This window comes from Myxocyprinus asiaticus, chromosome 23 (assembly GCF_019703515.2).
Source record: "Myxocyprinus asiaticus isolate MX2 ecotype Aquarium Trade chromosome 23, UBuf_Myxa_2, whole genome shotgun sequence".
In the NCBI taxonomy this organism is placed as follows: domain Eukaryota; kingdom Metazoa; phylum Chordata; class Actinopteri; order Cypriniformes; family Catostomidae; genus Myxocyprinus; species Myxocyprinus asiaticus.
In genome coordinates, this window is record NC_059366.1 from 1456684 (window position 1) to 1483971 (window position 27288).

At 39.5% G+C, this 27288-nt stretch overlaps 1 protein-coding gene across 2 annotated transcripts in view; it reads right to left on the reverse strand.

Moving 5' to 3' along the window:
- The window catches only part of nvl (nuclear VCP like), a 48610-nt gene extending 25022 nt beyond the window's left edge, over nt 1-23588 (reverse strand). Inside the window, exons 1-21 of one of the 2 annotated variants that reach the window (XM_051651142.1) lie at nt 23379-23588; nt 21397-21467; nt 21270-21322; nt 20767-20854; nt 20535-20595; nt 20239-20415; nt 20011-20143; nt 17799-17875; nt 17561-17695; nt 17366-17467; nt 17014-17131; nt 16749-16893; nt 15457-15634; nt 12795-13016; nt 9042-9146; nt 8870-8932; nt 7657-7776; nt 4966-5065; nt 1538-1644; nt 1336-1412; nt 95-183 (exon numbers count right to left, since the gene is read on the reverse strand). In XM_051651142.1, the coding sequence (XP_051507102.1) occupies nt 95-183; nt 1336-1412; nt 1538-1644; nt 4966-5065; nt 7657-7776; nt 8870-8932; nt 9042-9146; nt 12795-13016; nt 15457-15634; nt 16749-16893; nt 17014-17131; nt 17366-17467; nt 17561-17695; nt 17799-17875; nt 20011-20143; nt 20239-20415; nt 20535-20595; nt 20767-20854; nt 21270-21322; nt 21397-21467; nt 23379-23435 (2278 nt within the window). In that variant the 5' untranslated portion in view covers nt 23436-23588. Of the gene's footprint in view, nt 1-94; nt 184-1335; nt 1413-1537; nt 1645-4965; nt 5066-7656; nt 7777-8869; nt 8933-9041; nt 9147-12794; nt 13017-15450; nt 15635-16748; nt 16894-17013; nt 17132-17365; nt 17468-17560; nt 17696-17798; nt 17876-20010; nt 20144-20238; nt 20416-20534; nt 20596-20766; nt 20855-21269; nt 21323-21396; nt 21468-23378 lie in introns of both variants that reach the window. The other variant, XM_051651141.1, reaches the window with a different exon arrangement.
- Nucleotides 23589-27288: the final 3700 nt, after the last annotated feature.

Below are 27288 nucleotides of genomic sequence, written 5' to 3' on the forward strand. Positions count from 1 at the left end.
GCTCGAAATGTTGTTTGTGCTTAGATACAAATTTCAGCTGCATCTTCGAGATCATGGTGTGTAGTCCTGTGTTATAGAGGCACGTGTGTGTTACCTGTGTGTGTTTGTGATGGTTGAGTGCTCAGATGAACTCTCAGAGCGTTCACACATGCTTCTCGCACCAGCGCTGACAGATCTGCACCTCTAAAATACACAACCCAACAATGACCCGGAAACACTTCACAATGTGCATAGTAACATGAACAGAAAATGAACAACGCTTTAAAGCATTTTTTAATCTTGTTAATGTTCATTTCTACATATACTGTACATTTGTAGCATTAACATAAATGGATTGTGAATTAACATGCACTTACAATGAACGATAGTAGGGCTGGGTACTGATACAGATTTCCCGATTCAATTCAATTCCGATGCACAAGCTCTTGATTCGATTCAGATTCAATATCGATTCATATGGGTTTATTTCAGTTATAATGTCCCTTTTGCTTACATATAAAACAAATTCTCTTCCAGCTGTTAATTATTCAGGGGACCTTTTAACTAGGTTCATTAGGAAAATATAAATTTTACTAAATACATTTTATTACTTTTAATCATTTTGATCACATTTTGGCTTTTTAAAAATGAACAAATACATGTATTCAATCAATAAATAAGATATTATATTTCATATATCATTGCTACATATTTATTGTTAAATTGCATAATTTGTACTATTTACAAGTATTTACATTGATTTATTGAACACGTGCTAAAACCGTCTCTTTAACAAAAAACGGCATTTCTGTATCCACCACCTTTAAATGAGTGCATGTTAACTAGAGAGGACTTGACTGGCTTTACCTCATCTGTGCGATGCAATGATTAGAATTAAATGTTTTTTGTAGTTGTTTTTGATCAACAACTGACTGTAAAGAACAGAAAGGCTATTACAAGAGACATAATTTAATGACAAATGGGTCGCGTGGATCTTGTCCTTGAACACATTACATGGAACAACTTTTACTCTCAACAAGCTGTGAAAAGATCTTTCTGCTTAACATTTCACGACTAAACTACACAATTACTGGTGAGTGAAATGTAAACATTTCCCAGCTAGTTGCCAAATATATTCATTTTAGTCGCATAGCACGAAATTTGGTTGCAAATGTGAGTTGCATTGTAGTAGAGGGTTGCGCAATGAGTGAAAGATCGATCTTGGGATTTAAGAATCGAGATCGTTCAAATGAAGATACAAATTTTACCAACACCTAAACAATAGTATATTTATAAATATACTAATATATATATTGTTTATTAACCAGAGCAATCTACCAACAAAGTAAAACTTACGTAAAACTGTCACAGCGTGCATCAAGTGCAATTTCCTCTAGATTGACATCTGAACCTAGACGGGGTTTACTGCCATTCTGTGACAAAATAATTAAAGTTAATCAACAGATTCTCTGTCAGTTATTTTTTTAGAACAGTTTTACTTCCAAAACATACAATCAAAAGGGTTTGTTAGTCTTAATCATGTTATGATGAGGTTTACCTTAGTAATAGTGACTAATATGGCATGTCTGTCTGCAGGTGGGGGTAAACCCACATAAAGAGTTTTGTCCAAGCGTCCTGGTCTAAGCACAGCAGGATCAATAATATCTATAAACAACCATTTATATAAACAGTCAGTTATCCAAAACTAAAACATAAATATATGTACAAATTAGGGATGTTAGTAATGGATGATCGATTAATTGTTAATAAAGCTTATTGATTTTCGAATAATCAACTTCAACACAAAATCATTCAGTAATGATGACCGCAAATGGTGCAGACACTGCAGAACAAAGTACTGTTCATTAAAGAGTAAAATGATACACTGCCCAGCTGAAAAAAATCATAATTATGTTAGATACATATGCTTGTACACTGTCACTGATTACATATATTTTAAGTATTTTAAATTAATATTGTAGGTTTTAAAATAGGATGTGGAGGTGAGGGCATGGTCGAGCATTCATCTGGGGAGAGAGGAAGCGGTGAGGGTTTTCACCTGAGATGAATTGCTGGTAATTTCTGTTTCTATGTACGCAGTGAGAGACGGGTGAAATAAAAATGGGGCCACACCTCAGAGTGTGAGAGAGAACCCAGCTGGCAAGTCGTGTGTGTTGGCCACTACAATTCCCAGAGCGTTTGAGTGTTTCTATGTGGAGCTTAACCGTTACGCTGTTAAGCAAATGTGTTTTGTGTTATTAATAAATGTACCTTTGAGTTGGATTTCCCGCATCCTCCTTTCCTCGAACCTGTTACACTGGTGCCGAAACCTGGGAGTGGAGGAAGAAGGATACGCTGTCATGGAGTCTTCGCCACTGGAGGAAGTCTTCCGTTCTCTTGCCAGCATCCACCAGGGCCAACACCAGGCCCTCATGGAGCTTCGGAGAGAGCAGCAACAGTGTTTTGAGGTGCTACTGCGGAGCTTAGTACCCCAGGAGGGGGCGGCAGCCCCGTCCCTGGCAGCAACGGACCCCAACATTTGCTCACCAAGATGGGGCTTCAAGATGATCCGGAGGCTGAAGCTCTAAAATGGCCACCGGAACAGTGGGCGGTCCATCTTCTGCCGCTGCTGACCGGGGAAGCCCAGATTGCAGCACAACAGCTTCCAGTCACCAACCTTCTGGACTACTCGGTGCTGAAGAAGTCCATCCTGCAACGGGTCGGCCACAGCCCAGAAGAACACCGCCAGCGTTTCCGCTCAATGCTGAGCGAGGTCGGCCACCCATTTGCCTTTACCCAGCAGCTCCGCGACGCCTGCTGGCGGTGGGTGCTGGCAAAGGAGGACAGCGACGCCAAGGATGTCATCAACCTGGTGGTGCTGGAGCATTTCATCTCCCGGTTGCCAAAAGGGATGGCCGAGTGGGTCCAGTGCCACTGACCAGCATCACTGGATGAAGCTATCCAGCTGACGGAAGACCATCTGGCAGCGTGTCCTGACACATGACACTCTGACAAATGAAAATACAACCCAGTTGTTGATACCAAAGAGCCGTCTGGAAATTTTATTCCAGGCAGCTCATCATAATCTGATGGCAGGACACTTGGGACAAGGGAAAACACTAAGCCTTCTCATGGCCCATTTTTATTGGCAGGGCATTCACGGGGATGTTCGCCAGTGGTGTGCAGCATGCCGTGAATGGTCACCCGAGTCCTTTGTGGAGACCACCTCTTGCCGTCACAACGTACAGAGGTTACCCCATGGGTAGTGGTACGTAGTCATCCATACCGCTTAACCGAACACAAAAAACAGGCATTACGGGAAGAATTAAAGGCCATGCTCGATATGGGGGTAATAGAAGAATCCCATAGTGATTGGGCCAGGCCTGGTGATTCTGGTACCTAAGAGCGATGGCTCTGTCCGGTTCTGTGTGGATTATAGAAAAGTGCAGAAATTTGATCCTTATCCAATGCCTCGTGTTGACGAACTGCTTGATCGGTTGGGCACGGCTCCCTTTTTTTCAACATTTTACAAAGGGATATTGACAGATCCCCTCAACGCCAATGTCCCGTGAAAAAACGGCCTTCTCCACCCAGTTTGGCTTACGTGACCCTTCCATTCGGTTTGTTTGGGGTCCCGGCTACGTTTCAGCATCTTATAGACAGGGTCCTCAGACCACATGCTGCGTATGCCGCTGCCTATTTGGATGACATCATTATTTAAAGTAATGATTGGCAGCGGCACATGCAGCATCTTGGGGCCATTCTGAGGTCGCTGTAACGAGCGGGACTCACAGCAACCCGAAGAAGTGCACAATTGGGCGGGTGGAGGTACGGTATCTGGGGTTCTACTTGGGTCATGGTCAGGTGTGACCCCAAATTGATAAAACCACAGTGACTGCAACCTGCCCGAGACCCAAGACCAATAAGGAGGGACTGATCTCACTAAAAAGGGAGCTCCAGACCCGGTCCAGTGGACGGAGCCATGCCAACAAGCATTCACACAGATAAAAGCTGCACTTTGTGGTGGGCCGCTTCTGCATTCCTCTGACTTCTCTCTCTCCCTTTTGTTTTGCAGACAGACACATTGGACAGGGGGCTGGGTGCTATAATGTACTATACAAGTGGTGGAGGAGCGCCCAGTGCTGTACATTAGTAGGAAGCTCTCTATGAAAGAGACGAAGTACAGCACTATATCGAAGGAGTGCTTAGCCATCAAGTGGGCGGTCCTCACTCTTTGCTACTATTTGTTGGGATGAGCATTCACCCTCTATTCGGACCATGCGCACTCCAATGTCTCCACCGCATGAAGGATGCCAACGCCCGGATCACCCATTGGTATCTGGCACTCCAGCCATTTAAGTTCGAGGTGATCCACAGGCCGGAGACGCAGATGGCTGTTGCGGACTTCCTCTCCAGAAAAGCGGGGGATTGGGCAGGCCAAACAGTTCCCCAGGCCTGAATCGGACGGTGGGGGTATGTGAAGGTGAGGGCATGGTCGAGCGTTCATCTGGGGAGAGAGGAAGCGGTAAGGGTTTGAACTGCTGGTAATTACTGTTTCTATGTTCGCAGTGAGAGACAATGGAAGTAAAAAGGGGGCCAGACCTCAGAATGTGAGAGAGAATCCAGCTGGCAAGTCGTGTGTGTTGGCCGCTGCCATTCCCAGAGTGTTTTTTTAGTGTTTCTATGTGGAGCTTTACCATAACGCTGTTAAGCTAACATGTTTTGTGTTATTAATAAATGTACCTTTGAGTTGGATTCACCGTTTCCTGCATCCTCCTTTCCCGAACTGTTACAAAGGATTGTTGCCGATTATATTTTTCTAAACTTGAAACCCCTACATGGTTTTGGTGTCCTTTCATAGTATTAACTATAACAATTAATCGATCATTAATTGTGATGACAATCCATAAATGTAAAAAAATCCTGAAAATTTACATTCCTAGTTCAAGAGATATTCAGAGATATTCCCTCTTCAAGAATCCTTACCTGGTCTATTAGTGGCAGCCATGATGAAAACCTGTTGACGATTCTCAACGCCGTCCATCTCTGTCAGCAGCTGATTTACAACACGGATGCTAGATCCTGACTGAAGACACGCATACACACACACACACAACAATAACACCTCCACAGCAACAGTCATGAAGTGTTACAACTCACAAATGGGTTTGTAAACTAGATAATGGGCTCTATTTTTAAGATCTCTATTCCTGAAAGCTGAAGGGTGTAATTTGTGTGCCACTAGTGTCTTAAAGTGAAATAATAATAAAACAAAAAATAAAAAAAATCGATTCTGTTACAAATCACAATTCTTGAGCAAACTATTTTAAAATAGTCTCCCAGATGAAAAAAAAAATGTTTTATTCAATAAAAAAATAAATGCTTATATTAATACTACAATGATTAATAAATAAACATATGAAGCTATGTCTGTGCAGAGTTCCACATTAACAGGTTTTCACTCCGAGAAGTTTTGTCTCTTTAATTCTTTACGTTTAGTCCTTTAATGCACCGCTGCTACAGCCATCAAAGCACCGTTTGTTCACTGCCAGACTTCAAAATCCTCTGCTGTGATCAATGTTCCTGTTATACATAATCCAAAAGTTTATTTGAGAGGTGTTGTGGAGAGTATTTGTCAGAAGTCACTCTGCAGATTCTGTCTTTTACTGCTTTAATAAAAAGTTTAGCTGTAAAAAGGCTTATAAACTGTTGGATGGCGTAAACTACACATCACGCCCCAGCAACATTTATAATCTAACAGCCAGGGTATTCATGCACAGTGGCGGGTAACTGTCGACAAGAAAGTTAGCTAGTCACAAAGACGCATTCTTGAGGAAACACACCTGATTATATTTTGAACAGCGGATGAAAGAAATGCTATCGTGCGCTGTTGTGAAATGTCATGTGTCATAATTCAGTACAGCCCCAGAGATGGTTCTTGAACAAGTTTAATAGTAATAGCTTATGGTAATATGTCATATTTTATATTCTAAAATAACAAAATTAGCTTGATAAGTTAAAATGATATATTGTACATATTTATTTGTTGAATACAAATGGACATAATGCAGCCTTATACATGGGTTCATTATAGTCGCCTAGCTCAGACAATGCACTGACTGGTCGATTGGAAGTTTTAAATTGGTAGTTTTGCACATCCCTACTTTTACCTGCAAATTCTATATTACAGAGTGAAACAATGGTCAGACACAATGGTTCTTCAATAAACATTTCTTTCTGAGAGAAAGGAGGTAAATTGTTTTTAGGCTATATCAAAACATCAAAATCGCAATAATCACAGAATCGCAATATCGCAATACATATCACATCGGCTAGGAAATACAGCTGTAATATCGAATCGGGAGGTCTGTGGCAATTCCCAGCCCTATGAATAATAATAATAATGTCTTCAAACAAATTTCAGAAAATTCCCCCGTTTTCCATTGGTTGTACAAACAGAAGTAAACTCACGCAATTGGTCAAGTCAGACTGGACGGCCACTCAAACAAAAATAGTGATGTTTTGATAGCAAGAGCAAAGTCTAGGCATGAGTGGGTTGGCGAAATCGAGAGTGCAAATCGCAAGCGATAAATCAAGACAGCCCATTTATAAGTAGGTAGCTAGTGTAAATAGGTTGTATGCAGTACTGTTAAATATAATGCAAATATAGACCATTTGTGTCTTACGTTATTTTGCGCATTAACTCTGGCATTTAATTTACATCTACCGTATATTTTTTCACGTACACCCACTAGCTATGTTTCCATCAATGTTTTTTTATGCACATTTTGGGATATTGCATAAAAACTGCTGGATGGAAACACCAAGATGCGAATAAATCTCCAAAATGTGCATAAACTTATACGCTCGCTTGAGGTGGATACATTTTTTATTCGATAAGAAGAAATGCGCATAAACTATGATGGAAACACATTTACTGAATAAACTTCTATTGAATTTCCTAGGAATAAATGAGGCACATCAACAAGGTCATGTGACAGAAAAACTCGTTCATTACTGGACTAACTGGCGAGCCAATCATTGCATTTGACATGTTGCTCTGGTCATCCTGAAATAACGGTGTCTAGAAAATCCAAAGCCTACAAAGAGTCTGCAGAGCAAATAAGTAGAAAACAAACTTCAACTGTACAGAAGAGAAGGTATATTGGCACTTTTGAAAAATATCTTACAGATCCACACGGTATAGTCATAAGGATGGATGAACGCACATATATAGAGCTCTCCCAGAAGTGTGTGATGCACTGACGCTCCCAAACATGAGACATTTTGTGTGCGTGCTCTAAACCGCCAGTATTTTATTAACACTCACAGTGGCTAAAATTTCTCCGGAAGTGACGATTTCATCCTTTTGAACACCCTTGAATGGAAATGCGGCTTTATTTTATTGTTTTTGGGATAATATGGTTTTTCGCATAAATTAAATTCGCTACTTGGATGGAAACATAGCTAATGTTTGCATACGCACACAGACAGCGCAAACACTCCCACCCACACCCAGCAGCGCGTTACCTGAAAATTAGATGGTCATGGTGCATAGCCCTGCACCTAACACAGGTACAAAGACAGGGCCCTTCTGAACTTTCTGAAGTATGATAGTTATACTAGTATAAAATGTAAATGAATTGATTAATGTGTCTGATATGAGTTTACTCTCACCTCATGTTCTGAGCGGCGAGGACAAAGTGCATCAATCTCATCAAAGAAGACGACGCAGGGGGCAGAGTTACGACCTCTCTGAAACACTTGACGGACCGCTCGCTCGCTCTCTCCCACATACTACAACAAATCAATGACATCCATGAATACAGACTGTTAGAACAAGTGAATCTCATAAAACTTGTCAAGAACAAATCACATTCACATGAAAAATGCTGAAAAGTGACTTAAATACTGGGTTGTCACAGACTACTTTTGGGTCTTATTTTTAAGCTTTAAAGTGAGTCGCTATCAACTGCCATTTTATTGAGAAGACATGGGGTTACCTTCAATAAAACATCTTTTTTGTTTTGCAAACAGTCATAAGGTTTTTATATTACATTAGGGTTTTTCTTTTTTCTAATTTCATTCATTTTCAAAATGAACATGCTGAAATCAATACTCAACCTTATGTTGTGCCAAACCCGTAGGATTTTCTTCCACGGAAGACAAAAGGAGACGTTACGCAGAATCTTAGCTTCAGTTACCACTCGCTTCAAATTGATTAATTTATTTCTATGGTATCTGCAAACGGTGATTTCCTGTCGTAACACTCCGAGCAGTTCATTGACTTCAGGGCCATTATGATGGTCTTAGAAGAATTGCGTGATCCCAGGCAACCGTTACATAAGAGAAAGTTTTCTTTAGCTGTACACTTGACTGTACAATAATCAGAGTGCATTAGGAGTAAAAATGAAATACAAAAAATGCTCGTCCATGAGGGGAATCAGTTCACGAAGCCTCTCGCATGACGTAAGCGTATTATCATCTGAACAAGCCAGCGTGCTTCACGCGAGAGGCGTGAACTGATTCCCCTCATGGACGCGCATTGGAGAGCGACCAGAAGTAAACAATTATTGTGAAAAGGACTTAAATATAGATCTGTTTCTCACCCAAAACGATCGTATCACTTTAGAAGACATTCATTTAACAACTGGAGTCATATGGATTACTTTTAATATGACTGTCTGTGCTTTTTGAAGCTTTAAAGAGCTGATCACCATCCACTTGCATTGTATGGACCTACAGAGCTGAGATAGTCTTCTAAAAATCTTCGTTTGTGTTCTGCTGAAGAAAACTAGTCGTACACATCTGGGATGGCATGAGAGAGTAAATGACAGAATTTTCATTTTTGGGTGAACTCTCCCTTTGAAATCTTGATTCAATTTCTCACCATGTTGAGTAACTCTGGACCCTTGACAGAGATGAAGTTTAAGCCAGACTCATTAGCAACAGCCTGTGAAGAGACATAACTCATTTCAGTTCCACAGGCCAATGGAGAAGCAACTATTAATGTATTACAAAGGAAATTAAAGAAATTTTGTTAATAGAAATAGAAAACACACTTTTGCTAATAGGGTCTTTCCACATCCGGGCGGTCCAGCTAGCATCACTCCAGAGGGGGTGTAGAGACCGAGAGCCCTGAAATGCTCTGGATTATGGATGGGGGCCTGGGAATGTGCAAACACAACAGTGAAATCTGACCTTATTTTTTTAACTTCCCCTCATAAATTTTACTACAAGTAAAATCAAGTAAAATTAGATGAAATACCCAGCAATAATTGTGAAAAGGCCAATTTATGCTTACTGGGTGAACAGGCTTCACTTAGCTCGCCTACAAATAATGACGAAATGCGATTTTTGTTCTACCAATGTGTATGTTTGATGACATTTTTCCTGTTCGTGCACATTTCTGAATTCTTGACCTAGGAGAACTTGGCTGGGCGAAGAGCATTGGTGATTGGTTAACACTAATCGTGGGTGATGTTTGGATGTGACTTTTTTTTTATTTACAATCGCACATGCCAACTGAGGAGTTGTTACCTAGATTACTGTCGTTAAAATGGATAAATCTGAAGCTTGTCTCACAGTTTTTGTGCAGAAGTAAACTATTTTTTATGATTCACAACACAAACTCCACAAAGAAGCGATACTTTGCTAAAAGCACCAATCCACGGAGAGAAAGACCTGCATTATTGCCATTATTTCCATGGCTGGAACAGTAAGTTAAACACATCGACAGAAACAAGATGCCACGCGTAGTAAAAATGCCGGCTTCGTTCACCTAGGGTGCATTAGTTCGTCCAGGAGAAAAAAAACTTTGGCTTCTTCTATTGTTTAAACCAGGCCAAACTGAGAACCTGAATTGATATGTTTGAAATAAAGAATTTTGAATATCAATATTCTAACATTAAGACATTATTTTGCAAGATCACTGTACAAAACTTTAATATTATTGACAAAGTTATTTTCTGTTGTATTAATAATCCACTGATTGGGTGATCAAGATGCATTTAATTTTGTTAAAATAAAATTTTATGTCATGTCATTAATCAAAGAGTAAACTATTACTCACGGGTGGGCGATATGACCAAAATCCTATATCATGACACGAGTCATTTTATATCATGATAAAGATATATACTGGCGGCCAAAAGTTTGGAATAATGTAGAGGTTTTGCTCTTATGGAAAGAAATTGGTACTTTTATTCACCAAAGTGGGATTCAACTGATTACAATGTATAGTCAGGACATTAATAACAAGAAAAATTACTATTATAATTTGAAAAAAATCTCAGAACTTCTTAAACTACTTCAAAGAGTTCTCATCAAAAAATCCTCCACGTGCAGCAATGACAGCTTTGCACATCCTTGGCATTCTAGCTGTCAGTTTGTCCAGATACTCAGGTGACATTTCACCCCACACTTCCTGTAGCACTTGCCATAGATGTGGCTGTCTTGTCGGGCACTTCTCACGCACCTTACAGTCTAGCTGATCCCACAAAAGCTCAATGGGGTTAAGATCCATAACACTCTTTTCCAACTATCTGTTGTTCAATGTCTGCGTTTCTTTGCCCACTCTAACCTTTTCTTTTTGTTTTTTTCTGTTTCACAAGTGGCTTTTTCTTTGCAATTCTTCCCATAAGGCCTGCACCCCTGAGTCTTCTCTTTACTGTTGTACATGAAACTGGTGTTGAGCGGGTAGAATTCAATGAAGCTGTCAGCTGAGGACATGTGAGGCGTCTATTTCTCAAACTAGAGACTCTGATGTACTTATCCTCTTGTTTAGTTGTACATCTGGTCTTCCACATCTCTTTCTGTCCTTGTTAGAGCCAGTTGTCCTTTGTCTTCAAAGACTGTAGTGTACACCTTTGTATGAAATCTTCAGTTTTTTTTGGCAATTTCAAGCATTGTATAGCCATCATTCCTCAAAACAATGATTGACTGACGTGTTTCTAGAGAAAGCTGTTTCTTTGCCATTTTTTTACCTAATATTGACCTTAAGACATGCCAGTCTATTGCATACTGTGGCAACTCAAAAACAAAGACAATGTTTAGCTTCATTTAACAAAACAAATAGCTTTCAGCTGTGTTTGATATAATAGCAAGTGATTTTCTAGTACCAAATTAGCAATTTAGCATGATTACTCAAGGATAAGGTGTTGGAGTGATGGCTGCTTGAAATGGGGCCTGTCTAGATTTGATCAAAAATGACTTTTTTCAGATAGTGATGGTGCTGTTTTTTACATCAGTAATGTCCTGACTATACTTTGTGATCAGTTGAATGCCACTTTGGTGAATTAAAGTACCGATTTCCTTCCAAAACAGAAAAATCTGTACATTATTCTAAACTTTTGGCCGCCAGTGTATATCACGATATTGTTACATTTTTCTGAAAAATCAATAAAATTGTATTTTATATTAAGCCATGTTGCAATGTGTAATTTTGAGTAATCTCTGTATTTTGAACTTGACAAACATAGTCTAAGTAATAAAATTACAAATAAATGCCACATTTCAGTCTGATGATGTGCACCAATTTTCTTCTTTTTATTATTATTGTTATTGTTGTTATTATGATTATTATTATAACTTTCCTCATGAAACTTAACATCTTTTCAAAGCAATGCAAAAAGTAAAATAACAAATACAAAAAAATAACCATAAATAAAACACATAATTAGGCTCTTTGTGTTTTTAGTAATCTCTATAAAGAACATATAAAATATCTGGAGGAAAATATGGCTAGTTTGTTTAAGAATTTTAGAAAGGGGTTTGATGTGTATTTTAAAAACCCAATTGACATCGAGAGAAACCAGAATGAGTAACGGCTGTGATCTGCGCTTTTCTGTCACAGGAGCAAAAATGAAGGGACTGGGATGACTTCAAGACTCGCGCACACTTGCATGTTTCAGACTGCATAAACAACACGAGCACAAAACACAGCTGCGCGTTTTTGGATGGGAGTCATGTTTGGAGCACAGGATGAATATCATTGAATTTGCTTTAAGGGGGGCTCAAATGAAATTTCATGCTGCAGAAGCTGATTCAGTGTCATTTTTTTCTCACGTTCTAGACAAGCTTTTCATCTAATGATACGTGCAGCTATCAGTGAAAAACTGTGTTTCATCATTTCTCTCAGTCTCTTGTGAAGCCCTGACCACTGATATATATGCGCACATGGATATATCGTCATACACAATGTTCAAACCTTGCAAATCACTGTTTTCTGCTTGGTATTGCGTTTTCTAAAGCTAAACCAATACCACACCACAGAGAACGCACTTTTTCCTTCAAAATCTCCTCTCATCTTCTCATTCAAATGAATTTGAGGAATGAGCAGTCCCTCCACCTACCTCCATTTATCCGACAGAGTGTGTAATGCGTATGTGTTAAGGGCTGTACACATTTCTCATGTGGCAATTTTGCGTTACCGCGATAGAGACGATAATCCAAAATGTATACCAGTTGGCAAATTTCTACCGGTTTATCATGTCTACCGGTATATCGCCCACCCCTACTATTACTGATCCAACAACGTAAGAGGGGAGGACAATTCTGGACCCAATTATGGGCTTCATAGAGGGGTTCACATTTTTAACCCTCTAGGGCATTGTTTCTCAATCCTGTCCTGGAGTACCACTAACACTACACATTTTGAATGTCCGTCTTATTTTACACACTCAATTCAGATCAAGAAGCATTCTACTAATGAGCTAATGAATCAGATGTGTTGGATAAAGGAGACATCCAAAGTATGTAGTGTTAGTGGTACTCCAGGAAAGGATTGAGAAACACTGCTTTACAGGAAGCTTTACCATGATGGCCATGTTGAGCTCCTCTCGAATGTCCTGCAGTGCGCCCACATCTTCCCAGGTGACGTCCGGTACAGTGGCGAAGCCTTCGCGTTTTGCAGAAGGCTGAACTCTGGCCAACGACGTCTTGAAGTCTGACATGACGACACAGAGTCCAGCTAGCTGTTCTTCGGTCAAAGACTCGTTCTTCTTTAACAAAGTCAACAGTTGCACCAGCTCCACCTTCTGCCGAGAAGATAGGCTGCATTAATGTCTACAAAACACAATGGCAGGGAATACATAAAACTTCAATACAGCAAGGCAACAATCAAAAGTCTTGCAGAAGAATTTATTAAAGACCCTTTGAAATCAAAAATTAAAGTGTTCCTGCTTTTAGTTCATATCTATTAGCTTTAAGGCCATCTATATGCTAGTGTACTTCTAAACGTTGCCAAAATTAGTTTTCAGAGGATATAAGCAAAATGTATGACTCACAACTTACTGCATTAACTTTGTCCAATCAAATGCTTTCTAGAACAAGAACGCACCATCCCCTTACATCTGATCATCGCACATGGCTTTGTTCTAACTGGTGCTGATCATGACTTCACAGGGCACTTTGAAGGGAGCACAATCCATGCTGTAGGGTCGTTCCAAATAGATTTTCAGATAATCACTTAAAAAATGTGGTTGTGAATGACCGTTATCACCTTTGAGCCCTCTGAAGCTCTCACAGTGGAGTGTAATTGTCATTGAAGGGAATAGGGCATAGAGATGATCCCTTCTAAATGGAACGCGCCAATATGCTGGAGTTTTTTCTTATGTTTAATGCAGCCGTTTTTCTGAGGTTTCATGGGATGTACAGCACAAGTAAGTGTTCTTTATTCTTTGTTTAGTGTATCGTGATTCAAAACATGGATATATTGAAGTTTTACTCGCTTGTTTCTCATTCATATGCACTGATGTGCACAACAGATCGAGCCTCATCGAAAGCAAAGACCGCGATGCGCTGTGTTTGTTTGGGGGCTGGTCCTGTAGAAACGGATCAGTTTGATCATCTTTCGGCCCTCGAGGCAGTGAAAAAGCGGGTCAGACTTCAGCAGATCACTTCCCCGTCTGAATACCGGCTCTCTCTGGCATGAGAAGTATCAGGTGTATGTGTGTGTGTGTGTGTTGCTTTGTCAGATGCTGCGATGTAAACCAAAGCCAATTGGCTGTTTTTAAAAAAGGCACAGGCTGTTCGACAAGTCCCACCCAAACTTCATGTTTCAGTAGGAAATCCGTCAACAGGCTAAAGAAAATTACGTTTTTCAAGGCACTTCAGGGGGACTTTAAGCTAATATTATTCCACACTGAGTTCTCCATACGTTCTCCAGCTACATCAACAAGTTTCTATAATGTAAAGCCATACTCTAAAGAGTCAGAGTCGGAGGCATGGAACAAGAATCGCATGTTGTGCAAAATCTCGCACTTTCCAAGGTCAGTGACAATGGACTCCTGGAGTTTTGCTCTGGCCACAGTCTCATTTCAGGACCAAACACCACCACAAGATCTTATTAAATATGTCCATCAAAGCACTGGCAAAAGTATGACCTGTTAAACAAAGTTAGGAGCTCAGCCCTCACCAATACACCTGACAACAGAAAAGCCGCTCTAAAGCTTGAAGCCAGATGCATTGTGCATAGTCAACAGCGATGGAGAAATATTGGAGTAATTCCAGACTTAATCAAGCATTGTAACAACTAGGGTTCTTTCAATGTAAATAATAAATTAAAACAAATGCATGTTTCCTTTTTGTGTTTCACAAATATGTATGCATTGCTTAAGTGTTTTAAGTAGGGCCCTACTGGTTTATTTCTCCATAGCATTGCATTTTTATTTTAACAAACTTTTATTCAGTACAACATTATTCTGGCTTGTGATCTTTTGCTTATTATTATTTATTAATATTACTACAGTGAATATTACATTTTACTTTACAGAATATATTTATGTTGCAATCTCTTCAATTTCAGGCATCTAGCCTTTTTCAAACATGCTTTTGACGTGTTTTAACAGAGGCTTCTCGTCCAGATAAACAGTTTGCTACATGGCCCAGTGTTATCATTAAGGCTAAAACGCTGTGATTTAATTATATAAACATATAGTCTACATGTGCTGAGCACTTCACAGCTCTGCTTTGTCATCTCATACAACGCAAATGATTCTCAATGCCTGTGGAGTTTACAGTGTATGAGCAGTCTGCCTCACACATTTACTTTAAAGCTCACAGCTCGAACGCAGACTAAGATTGCAGCCTTTTGCGGTTTAATAATCACACTAGGACATTTCCAAATGTTTATTTGATTAATTGTGTATTTCAATGTACTGTAAAAGGAGTAACAGAGCACACGTTCAAATAAGTTTTTGAAAGCAGTCGTGTGTTAGTCAGACAGCGTGCGGTTACCGAATTAAGTTGGTTCTCTGTACTACCAGTACTGCAGAAAAACTAGTATCGTGACATTATTCTATTTTATTTTAGTATCGACTTGGTGCCGAAGTACCAGTACTTTTGACAACACTAGTCTTAGGATATTGGCTGATAAATAAATAAATAACCAAATTCTCCAGTCTCACATTTTGTTAGAGACAATCATGTATTGTCTATTTGTTGTCAAGTCATGACTCGTGGCTGCTTTACCAGTACCGGCGATGTGACTTCTTCACTGGTCTGCTCCAGCAGGATTCTGTTGACAGCAGTCATAGCCGCCTCTCGACACAACGCCATTAAATCTGCCCCCACATAACCTGGTGTGAGACGCGCCAACTGCCTGTAGTCAAAATCCTCTGGCAGCTTGATTTTCCGACAAAGTGTCCTCAGAATCCTGGGATGGGAATAATAAAGGATAATGTTACCGTCAGCTCTCCTCATGGCATTACATTACAGAACTATAAATCCTCAAGTCCATCTAGATCTGCTGTTTTTGACCATGCGCTACATCTTATCCAATTTTCGTGAAAGAACAAATCGCAAGTGGCCGTTGGTTAGAGTGTTTGCATGATCTGTGGGTGTATACACGCAAACTATGGGTATTTTGCATGTTAATGAAGTGGCACAAAGCACAATTTGCTATTTTCCTGAGAAACAGGTAATTGTACTATGACATTTTAGAAGCACGTCTATTCCTGGTACAGTCTAAACTCAGTTCCTGCATTTGCACATGGGATTCCACCAGCAGATCATATCATCATAGAGCTATTGATCACTTTTAATGCTAGCCATGATTTCTGTGTCAGTAGATCAATATGATTAATAATAATAAAAATGTTTACTTTTTATAGCGCCTTTCCAAAGCTCAAGGGCACTGTACAGAAATTAAACAATATAAAACAGAGAAACATTTTACAATTATACATTACAAAACAATGAACAATGGGAGAGAAGCAAAGCATATTTCAAGCAGGAAAGACACTGGCAAGCAGGATGAGCGCCAACAGTCCCAGAGAGGCCGATAAAGAACATACAACACATACATTGGGGTCCAGAACAGCGCAGGTGACAATACAGCTCATTTACACTAAAAAATCTTACGAATGGCCTGTCTTTGTTTATATTGACGATTTTGCCAATCCACTTGTGCCTAGACTTAGCGAAAGTATTAAAATTTCATGGTCATGCCCACTGACACGACACAAAGCATATAGCTGCACTTAATCGTAATCCGTTAATACCCAGCGCTGTTTGCAAGGCCAGTCCTAAAGCATCTATACAAATGTATTTTTCCAAACTGAAAAGTGAGCAATTTTTTACATCATACACAAGGTGTGAGCTCATTGATTATCAATGTTCAAAATGTATTTCGAAATCTTACAAATGTAACAAATATTAGAAGACTATACTTATAATATATTACCCAGCTACAACTGCCTCTAATTTTTTTATGTTTTTTTTTTTAACTTCAGTAGTTTGGTGTTATTTTGTCATTAAGAGAAACATACTTTAGCCGTGCACCCTCGTCAGGAATCCCAAGACAGATCTCTCGGTCAAACCTGCCCGCTCTACGCAGGGCTGGATCCAACGAGTCTGGACGGTTAGTGGCTCCAATAACCAACACCTGAGCTGGTTCTGATAATGAATTGAGGTCTAAAGCAAACAAGAAACACAAACACGAAATGGATTATGTGTCTTAAGAGTGATAATGAGCTCCACCACATTGAAGGCACATAAAGTTGATAAGCAGACTGGTTTCTTTCAGAAACGCACCGTCCATGCAGGTGAGTAGCTGAGCGACGATTCTCCTCTCCATGTCTTTAGAGGCGACCTCTCGTTTTGGCGTGATGGCATCAATCTCATCAATGAAGAGGATACAGGGAGCACTGTTCTATTGGAACAACAGAGGGGATATAAATGTGTTTGCATCATAGTTTATGGGCATTCTTCACCTCAAGCTAATGTATACATTTTTTATGCACGGTTTTATGCACGGAATTTGGTGCTTCCATCTTGCAATTTTAATGCAATATTCCAAAATGCACATTAAAATACGTGGATGGAAACCCAGCTAATAACATCTGTCTCTGGTGATAAGCACTAAATACAGCGATGTGCATCTTACTATGGCTTGCTCAAAAAGTTCCCGCAGTTTCTGCTCCGATTCTCCAGAGACTCCTGACACCAGCTCTGGAGCAGAGACCTTCAACATCGGCAGCCCTGTCTCCTACACACAAACATACACAAAATAACACACTCGCTCATGTTGTTCATTCACAGTGAAGCACATTCGGATATCCGTAGGGTTGAAATGACTCACCCCGGCCACTGCCTGAGCTAACAGCGTCTTCCCGCATCCTGGGGGCCCATGAAGCAGGAATCCACGAGGAGGCACAATTCCCAGCTGCTGGTACACTTCTGGATGTCTCATATGGATCAGCAATTTACACACCTCCTGAAGAGAGGCAGATGCAGACAGCAGTTATAGATTCATTCATTCATATGTGGGAAGTACAGATACAGATGAATGTAAAGAGTTTATTATGACTGAAGCGCACCGCTAGCGTGTCTTCACTGCCTCCAAAATCCTCAAACTTCACCGCTGAGTACTGAAGTTCTGGGGCTCTGTTCTTACCTTCAATTCAAATGATAAATATACATTTATTACGAAAGCATTTTCTTTTTGGGTGAATCTCACGAAACCTGTCAAGAACATGTCTTTTTCCGCTCGGAAAAACTAAATAATAATAACTGAATGTTAACCGGACCAAGGTTTTCTGCATAAACCCCCCAATTCTCATTAACATAATGAAAAAAATCAATGAAACTGTGTTCAATCCATATCTTTTGAAGCGATATGGTAGGTGTAGGTGAGAAACAGATCAACATTTAAAGGGGCATTCAGTAGTTCTCTAGCTAGCGTTAGCATTGTTCTTCATGTACTTTAAGTACCGATACGACAGTGGTGTTAGATGCTGTACTGCCATCTTTCGACGTGGATCAGCATGCTCATCTCTGCTGCCCCCGACAGCTTTGGAATAACATTTGCCTCTGGAAAATGTTGGAGTTTGAGGTCATTTCTAAAGTTATTACTACTATAATCTAACTGATTTGTCTAAAAACATACGTTACAATTCAATCGAACAGACAACAACAGTCAAGGACAGATTATTATTGTCCCTCATATCAATAATCTTTGGAGACTGTCTACGTTTCAGACAGTTATTACCTTTATTAGAGAACTGCTTGGCGTAAAATAAACCTCAATTATCTAGCTATACAGAATGTCATGGTAAAGGAAAGATTAGAATCGTTTTTGATGATCAAATTTAGCATATCCATGAATACTATATTTGACAAACTTATTTTATTCCCAAGCAACCAAAGTCCTGGTTTACACAAAATCCACAACAATGGATGTGCCAAGATACTAAACGAATGAAGATGTATGCCGTTTCATAGATGGGCAACCCTTACTATAGCTGTGATAACAAAGAAAAGACAATTACACATTGCTTTCCGGTTGTGTTTGTAAACACAGCTGAAAACTGTCCATTACGTTGACAGTTTGAAATACGTTGACTGCACACGTAATTTTAAAAAGTTCGAGGGAAACTTGTATAAGTTTTCTGTAAATTCCACTGATACTATTTTAGAGAGTGCATGGTCTAAACAATTAATAATTCTTTACCTGTCTAACAAAAAAAAATTATCATCAGCATCACTACTGTTTTTCTCCGTCATCAAATCTTTCCACCTTGTGTATGCCGTACCAATATTTTGCCAGTCTATCTGTCTTCAGACCCTTTTCGCTTCTTCGGCAGTAGAGCTACTGAATCTCCCGTTGTCTCCGCTGCTAAAGCACGATAATAAATATGTTCCATTGTGTTCTTTTCGCTCTTCTCATCACCAAACAACACTGTTCTAAGCATAGCCAAGCGTATCTACATGAGCACGAGGATTCTCTTCTTCGACGTTTAGTGAAACACAGCGGGTCGTGTCATTTCAACATGGCAAAACACATTGAAGGGGGTGACCCGCACCATGTATAATAAAAACACTTTTTATAGAAAACTATGAGTACAGTCTTCATCTCATGCGAGTGTACACCATTCAGATCACTCTTCACAAAAACACAATTCATTTGTTAATGTGTAAAACCTTTTAAATTAGCCCCAAATTACTGAATGCACCTTTAAGTCCCTTTTCCTTCACTTTCTTCTTCTTCTTCTTCTTGTGTTTTTGGTGATTCACATTCTTTGTGGATATCGCCCCCTACTGGGCAGGGAGGAGAATTTATGATTAAATATTACCTGTTTCTCACGCACACCTATCATATTGTGTCTGAAAACATTTAACCACTGGAGTCATATGGATTACTTTTATGCTGCCTTTATGTGGATTTTGGAGCTTCAAAATGTTGGCACCCATTCACTTGTATTGTATGGAACTACAGAGCGGAGATATTCATCTAAAAATCTTAATTTGTGTTCTGCTGAAGAAAGACAGTCATACACATCTGGGATGGCATGAGGGTGAGTAAATGATGAGAATTTTCATTTTTGGGTGAACTATTCCTTTAACTTTCATTGAACCCGGAATATTCCTTTAACTGACAATCAAATGTCACCATGCAACAAATCTTTACAGTCCTCAATATAGGCTTCATTTTCTTTTGATTTTGAGGTGAGATGTGAGCGAAACAGGTGTTGTGAGATTCATCCTTTTGATGAAGTAATGTATGATTTGCACATGATCAGGTTCACTCACTCTTTTTGGCCAGTATTCCAGCATTGATTTCTGCATCCACATCATTCATTTCTCCATGTTTTTTTTCCCCCATTCTCTTCAACTTTTCCTGCTTTGATTTCTTCTCTTTCAGCTTTGATGCATCTTTCTGCTTCTGAAAACATGATGCAGTCTGACATGACCAACACACAATATCACATATTTTAAACGGCTATTGACACAAAAAGACCTTAAAATGCTGCTGTGTACCGCAGTGCTGGTGGCCTCCTCATCACACAAATCAATGAAGATGTTGTCCTGTTCTCTGTCTCCAGTTTTATCAATGATCCAGCCAACACCATTGCTCTTCACTGTCAATGTGCTCGCCGTGTGAGCGTTTCTTCTCTGATAGAGTGACACCAGCGAGCTGTTCATGTGATTTGTGTGCTGTTGAAATGCGAGATAAAACGAGGCCATTTAAAACATCCTGCCATAAGTTACATTTACATCATAAGAACAAACATTTTTAGGATCTGCGTTCAAACAGAGAGGACAAAATCAATTACTTCATGTTCAGAAATATCATCCTCACTGTCTGTGCCGTCTCCTGTGATGTGACTGTCATCCCTGAGACACAATATCAGATCATATTAACAATAATTAGCACTATAAATAACAAATAATAGATTTAAGCAGCCAGATTTGAAAGTGACAAAAAGATTGTTTATCATACGGAGCATAAATTTGAGAAATTCTTCAGTGGGAAAAATCTTGAATGCTGAGAGTATTGTGTCATACCCGTCCTCTTGACTGTGTCTCGCTCTTTTGGCCGAATGATTGTTTTCCAGGGCAGTGATTTCAGACTTGCTGCATATAGCTGCATGAACTACATAGAATAATATTTCATTATGTTTCATCAATATCATCACAAACTTGAAGTTTCGGTAATTAATCATCAAAGTGATAACATAGTATTAACATATAAACAAAAAATGTACAGAAATTGATCAATTAACTGACAATAATTTTTTAAGCAATAACAGGAGTAACTTTATTAACAATATAGCATGGCCTCAAGCACCTTACTGCTTTTATAAAATGGCAAAACACTATTGAAGCAAATTCATGAACTGGCATCGTTATGGGTTCAGTGCAGTGATACGCTGAACAGATGCTTGACATCATAGCCATTAGTATATTATGTATTTTAGCATGGCTGAAACACTGTTCCAGCATAAATGGCCAGAACTTTCTGATCTATAAAACACACATTTACATGAACACCTCTGAGGAGATTATACCTTTTTCCACCTGAATCCTGAAAGCGGTCCTGTTCCTCCGGCCGTACTCCATCCTGCTCAAATCACATTACAAATTCAGCTCTATCAGGGTTGAACTCATACAGTGATAAAAGGGAATAAAACTCACCGAAACTGCTGCTGAAGGTCAGAGGCCATCAATGAGATGTCCACATAAGCATCATTATGTGTTTTCAGATACTGAAACAGTTAAAGATCTCTTATTACTGTAATATATTTGTTGCTTTTGAGTAAAAGATTACTATAAAAATACTTTACAATAATGTTTTTTTTTTTTTTTTTTTTTTCTGGCAGAAGAAATACATAAAAAATGATCAAAGACAAATGAGTATGCCTTGGATCAATATTTACCAAGTAATCCATTATTTTATACTTCTGTAGTAACAAAACAACAGGAGAAAAACACTTTTGTTGTGATGTTTTTTTAAAGTTAGAGCACAATTAACTCCAGAAGTTTTCGAGATATCTTAATTTCCTTTTAGATTCTGGTTCAGAACAAACTTTCCCTTTTGTATCTTCATATTTAAGTCCTTGTATAGTTACATTTCAAAGATATGGAGCTCTCAGTAGTCAAAAACCACATGGTATGAAGCTAGTTTTCTGTACCTGCGCAAATGTACCTTTATTCAAATACAAACAATACTGCCAAAATCTTGATTTTCGAGAGTCCAAAAAAGCAAGGTTATCTATATTCCAGACACATTCAGCAATAAACGGCGATAACTCTTAAATGGCTTAGCAAATACTTTCCAAAATAGTATTACTGTAAAACGTGCAAAGCTAATAATATTCCACAAGCTTGTTTTCACTCAACACTATGACCATTGGCCTGCAAAAGCCGTCGCAATGCGAGTTACTCCGGGAAGAGTTCCTCTTGCCACAGAGGTAAGTAAGGGACCGTGGAGAAAGTGCAATTTTCCTTTCTTTTTAATTTTTTTCAGTAATAGCTTGGTGTGTGAACTGCATGTCCAATAGCTTTTTTTGTTGAAGGACATAGAGACATGAAACCATTGTCATTCAATAGAGGACACTGCACAACTTTCACAACCATTAGTTTTACCCCTAGTGGTTGAAAAGGGAACTGCATGTCCAAAATTAACCTTTTTGTAATAGCTTTTTTGTTTAAAAACATAGAGGCACAAAACCAGCAACACTCAATAGAGTAGGACAGTGCGCAACTTTCACAACCATTCGTTTTACCCCTAGAAGTTGAATAGGGAACTGCATGTCCAAAATGTACCTTCTTTGTTTTTGTAATGGACATGAAGTTCTCTATTCAACCTCTAGGGGTAAAACGAATGGTTGTGAAAGTTGCGCACTGTCCTCCTCTATTTAATGACACTGGTTTCGTGTCTCTATGTCCTTCAACAAAAAAGCTATTACAAAAAGAAGGTTTATATTGGACAGGCAGTTCACACACCAAGCTATTACTAAAAAAAAAAAAAAAAAAAAAGAGGAAAATTGCACTTTCTCCACGGTCCCTTACTTACCGCTAAGACAGGAGGAACTCACATTGCGACGGCTTTTGCAGGCCAGTGCTCATAATATCGAGTGAAAATAATGAAAACAAGCTTGTGGAATATTATTAGCTTTCCAGCATTTTTATACTTTTTCCAGTATTATTAGTAATACTATTTTGGAAAGTATTTTCTAAGCCGTTTAAGAGTTATCAGCGTTTATCGCTGAATGTGTCTGGAATATAGAAAACAAAACTATCTTAACCTCGCTGTCCAAGCGTACTCTATTGTCAAGAATAAGCGACACATTTGGCTCTTCAGTTAGCGACAAGAACATCTGCAAAGCTCTGGGATGCGTCATTAGGGGTCCAAACACATGCTGAAACCCAACTGTATTTGTACTGATTTTCTTCTTATTCTTTTTTCTGCACTAAGTGTCTACACACGTCAGAGACTCTAATAGTATTGATCCCTAAATACAGTGGTCAGGTGTACCGTGTATTGCAATAAAAGTAAAATAACAGAGTGATTTCATCTGCCTATGTTCACCTACATGACTTTACGATATTTCACTCAAAATCACACACCGTGTTTGTTATATTATTATTACACACGTTCACTGATGTCTGTTTACCTGCTGGACTCTGTGTTTGAGTCTTTGATCTATATTAAATCCAGTGCGGTTCTTCATCTTTTATCCCACATGAGCTCACGGCTGCAGTTTATCCCCGTACAAATGTCAAAACGCTGTACACAAAAAACACTTCACAGTTTTATCTTCAGCGTCAGTGCTGCTGCTGCTGCTGCTGCTGCTGTACATGTGGAGAAACTGAACACAGTCGCTTTTGATCGGCTGCTGTCAGCGAGACTCCACCACGACACCTGTCGGACTGGAGAATATCACTACTCTTGAGAATAAACTGCTCTTCCTCCAGGCCGCACTTTCTCTTTTTTGGAGACACTGGCACACTATAATATTTTATTTTAAATATATTAATATGAAGGATTGGCATTTAACATAGAAATCAGTAGCAGCAATCTGATAAAAAATAAAATAATAATTTGGTCTACAAATTTTAAATAATTTCTTTATTACCTAATTGTTCATTGTCGCATGCAAGTTTATTACTCACTCATTACTTGACCTTCCTTACATTGACTTTGAGTGACTCTTCGGCTATCGCTGAAACGCAAACTGACACATATATAAACATCAGTTATGTTATAAATGTATACTACATTAATAACGTTATTTTAGAAATATGCCAATATGAATGCAAGCAGTGCATGCCTACTTTAAGCTAATTAACCTAACTGAAAGTCCGTTTTTGTCATCTAATTAAAAAAACAAATTGTAACATACTACTTTTTGAGTTTTGACACACACACACACACACACACACACACACACACACACACACACACACACACAATAATAATAAGACTTTTTTAGTCACCTTCAGCTCCTTGATGGTTCACTGCCATTGAAAGTGCTTATTCTGTTTAAACGTTAAGGCAGGATTTTCTATAAAGCTGTTCACTGGGGGCTTTCAGACATTGAAGACATTAGCGTACAGTATGATTTTTTGTAAATCTGCTTTGTAAAGCGCAATACAACTGAATATGACTTGACTGCACTGTACATAACAGATTTGTATTTGCACTGTACATAACAGATAACAGATTGTATTAGATTTGCACTACCCATGTTTATGTGTGTATGTATGTGTATGTGTGTCTGTACGTATGTATAATTAGTTTTATTTTTTATTTTTTACAATTATCTATGTCTTGCTGCTGTTTTTGTATTGTTGTAAACTGGAAGCTCCTGTCACCAAGACAAATTCCTTGTATGTGTAAGCATACTTGGCAATAAAGCTCATTCTGATTCTGATTCTGGTTTATTTCTAGTTCTATGGATAAACAACGCCACCTGGTGGTCTTGAGTTGATACACATCCGCAGAACTTGTGCAAAATAGTGTAAAATCTAAAGTCTCAAAATCTAAATACATGTTCAACTCCGATACCAATAGTAAAATATAACTCCAAGCAGCAATTAACGGGGTTCAAGCCTCTAATGTCCTTTAAGTACATATGTAACAGATATTAAGTATTAATTAGACAGGGTGTTTGCGACTAAAACAATGATAAAGTGCCTTCATTTTCAGAAACATCAGGTTCGGTAGCACAATTTCTGACTGTTATAGCGTAACCAAGAGGAGAGGTACCCATTTTTTTTTCATGTGCCCTCAGATTGACCTCCTACATACGTTTTTTTAAATTTGGTGATGATATCTCATTCTGTTCAAGAGTTTTAACCATTTAAGGAAAAGTGGCCACGTCCACTTTGTACGTTTTGCCATATTGTTATAACGGTGCATTGAAAGTTCAAACTTTTTTTTTGTGATAATAATTAAGATTGGGACTCCAGAGAACCTTTCTGCACTGATTTGGTTCCGATAGGGTGAACGGTCTAGGACTAGTTAAAATAGTTGCTAAAAGTTGACTGGACGATGGCAGCCATGTTTTTCAAGATATGTGACTGTCCTCATAGAAATTGATGGCAACTTCGACAAAGACACTGCATGCAAAATTTCAAGTCGATCGGACCAAAGGTTCCATTGTTAGAGCCATTTTAGATTTGTAATTATCATAGCGCCACCAAGAGGCAGAGATACGCATTTTTTTGTGTGTCCTCAGAATGATTCCATGCCAATTTGCTGATAAAATCTCATTCAATTCAAGAGTTATAACCGTTTTAGTAAAAGTGGCCAAGGCCCCTACATTGTAAAACATGATAGCCCCATTAAGCTATGTTAACTTATTTCTTATCTTTAACTCCAATTGTTTATGACAAGTTTTGGATATTGAACTCAAGTTTATAAGTTTTCAAAAAATGTAACTTAGTAATCCATTGTCTTGACTACTTGTGAGTTTTGTCTGGGTTTTCAATGTTCATTTAACTCATGTCTGTAAGTTATAAGTTGAAAAAGGGGAAGGGGGAGGAGGAGGAGGGGTGATACTGAGCAGGAAACACAGAGAAGTTGCCAACTTTTTGAGTGAGCTGGAGTAGCTGAATTTCTGTTGAGTAACACAAAGGCAGCGAGGAGGTGAGTTTGTATTTTTAGGGTGTAAAAGACTTGACATAGGGAGGGAAAGGAGGATACAGGGAACTGGATTCTTCAACTCAAGGTAAGCTTTAATCAATAAACTTAAAGGGGCTTTTCAGCATAACACTCTCTAGCTTCAATCCAGCACAGTCCCTTTCAGACCAGTAGCTCTTTCCCCCTCTTGTCGCTGGCATGGTCCCTTTTATCCCACTCTCCCCAAGCTTACTGCAATTGGAAACAGGTGTTAGTCATTATCTGGCTATTACTGGAAAGGAAGTCGGCAACAGCCATCTGCGCTCCCGCTCTGTGGACCACCTTGCACTTAAACGGCTGAAGAGCCAGATTCCAACGGTGATCCGCGCGTTGGTATCTTTTGTGCAGTGGAGCCATTGGAGTGGGGCGTGATCTGAGCAGAGAGTGAAGGCCCGCCCCAACAGGTAGTACCGGAGAGTGAGGACCGTCCACTTGATGGCAAGACACTCCTTTTCAATGGTGCTGTACTTAGTCTCCCTCAGCGAGAGCTTGTGACTAATGTACAGCACCAGGCGCTCCTCCCCCTCCACCACCTGTGAGAGCACCGCACAAACCTCCTATAATAGCCAGCCAGCCCCAGAAACTGTCTCACCTCCTTTTTGGTCTTGGGTCTCGGGCAGGTCGCAATTGCCACAGTTTTGTCAATTTGGGAACGCACCTGCCTGTGGTCCAAGTGGAACCCCAGATACACCCGTCCAATTGTGCACTTCTTGGGGTTTGCTGTGAGTCCCGCCTGTCGCAGCGATCTCAGAACCGCCCTCAGATGCTGCATGTGCCGCTGCCAGTCATTACTGTAAATGAAGATGTCATCTAGATAGGCAGCAGTGTAAGCCGAAAGCGGTCTGAGGATTCGGTCCATGAGGTGCTGAAACATAGCCGGGGCCCCAAACAAACCGAATGGAAACGTCAAAAATTGGTGTAATCCAAATGGTGTGGAGAAGGCCGTTTTTTCACGGGATATTGGTGTCAAGGGGATCTGCCAATAATCCTTTGCAAATCCAGTGTCAAATAAAATCGAGCGGTGCCAAACCGATCGAGCAACTCATCAATATGAGGCACTGGGTATGCATCAAATTTAGACACCGTGTTGACTTTTCTATAATCCACACAGAACCGTACAGACCCATCACTCTTAGGAACCAGAACAACTGGACTGGACCAATCGCTGTGGGATTCCTCTATTACTCCCATCTCGAACATTGCATCTTATTCTTCCCGGACTACTTTTTTCTTGTGTTTGGGTAGTCGGTAGGGACGGCTACGTACCACTACCCCCAGCTCAGTCTCGATATAGTGTTGGATGAGGTTTGTATGACCCAGCAGAGGAGAAAACACGTCCGCAAATTCTTCCTGCAACTTGGCCACCTCTGTGACTTGATACAGTGAGAGGTGGTCTCCAC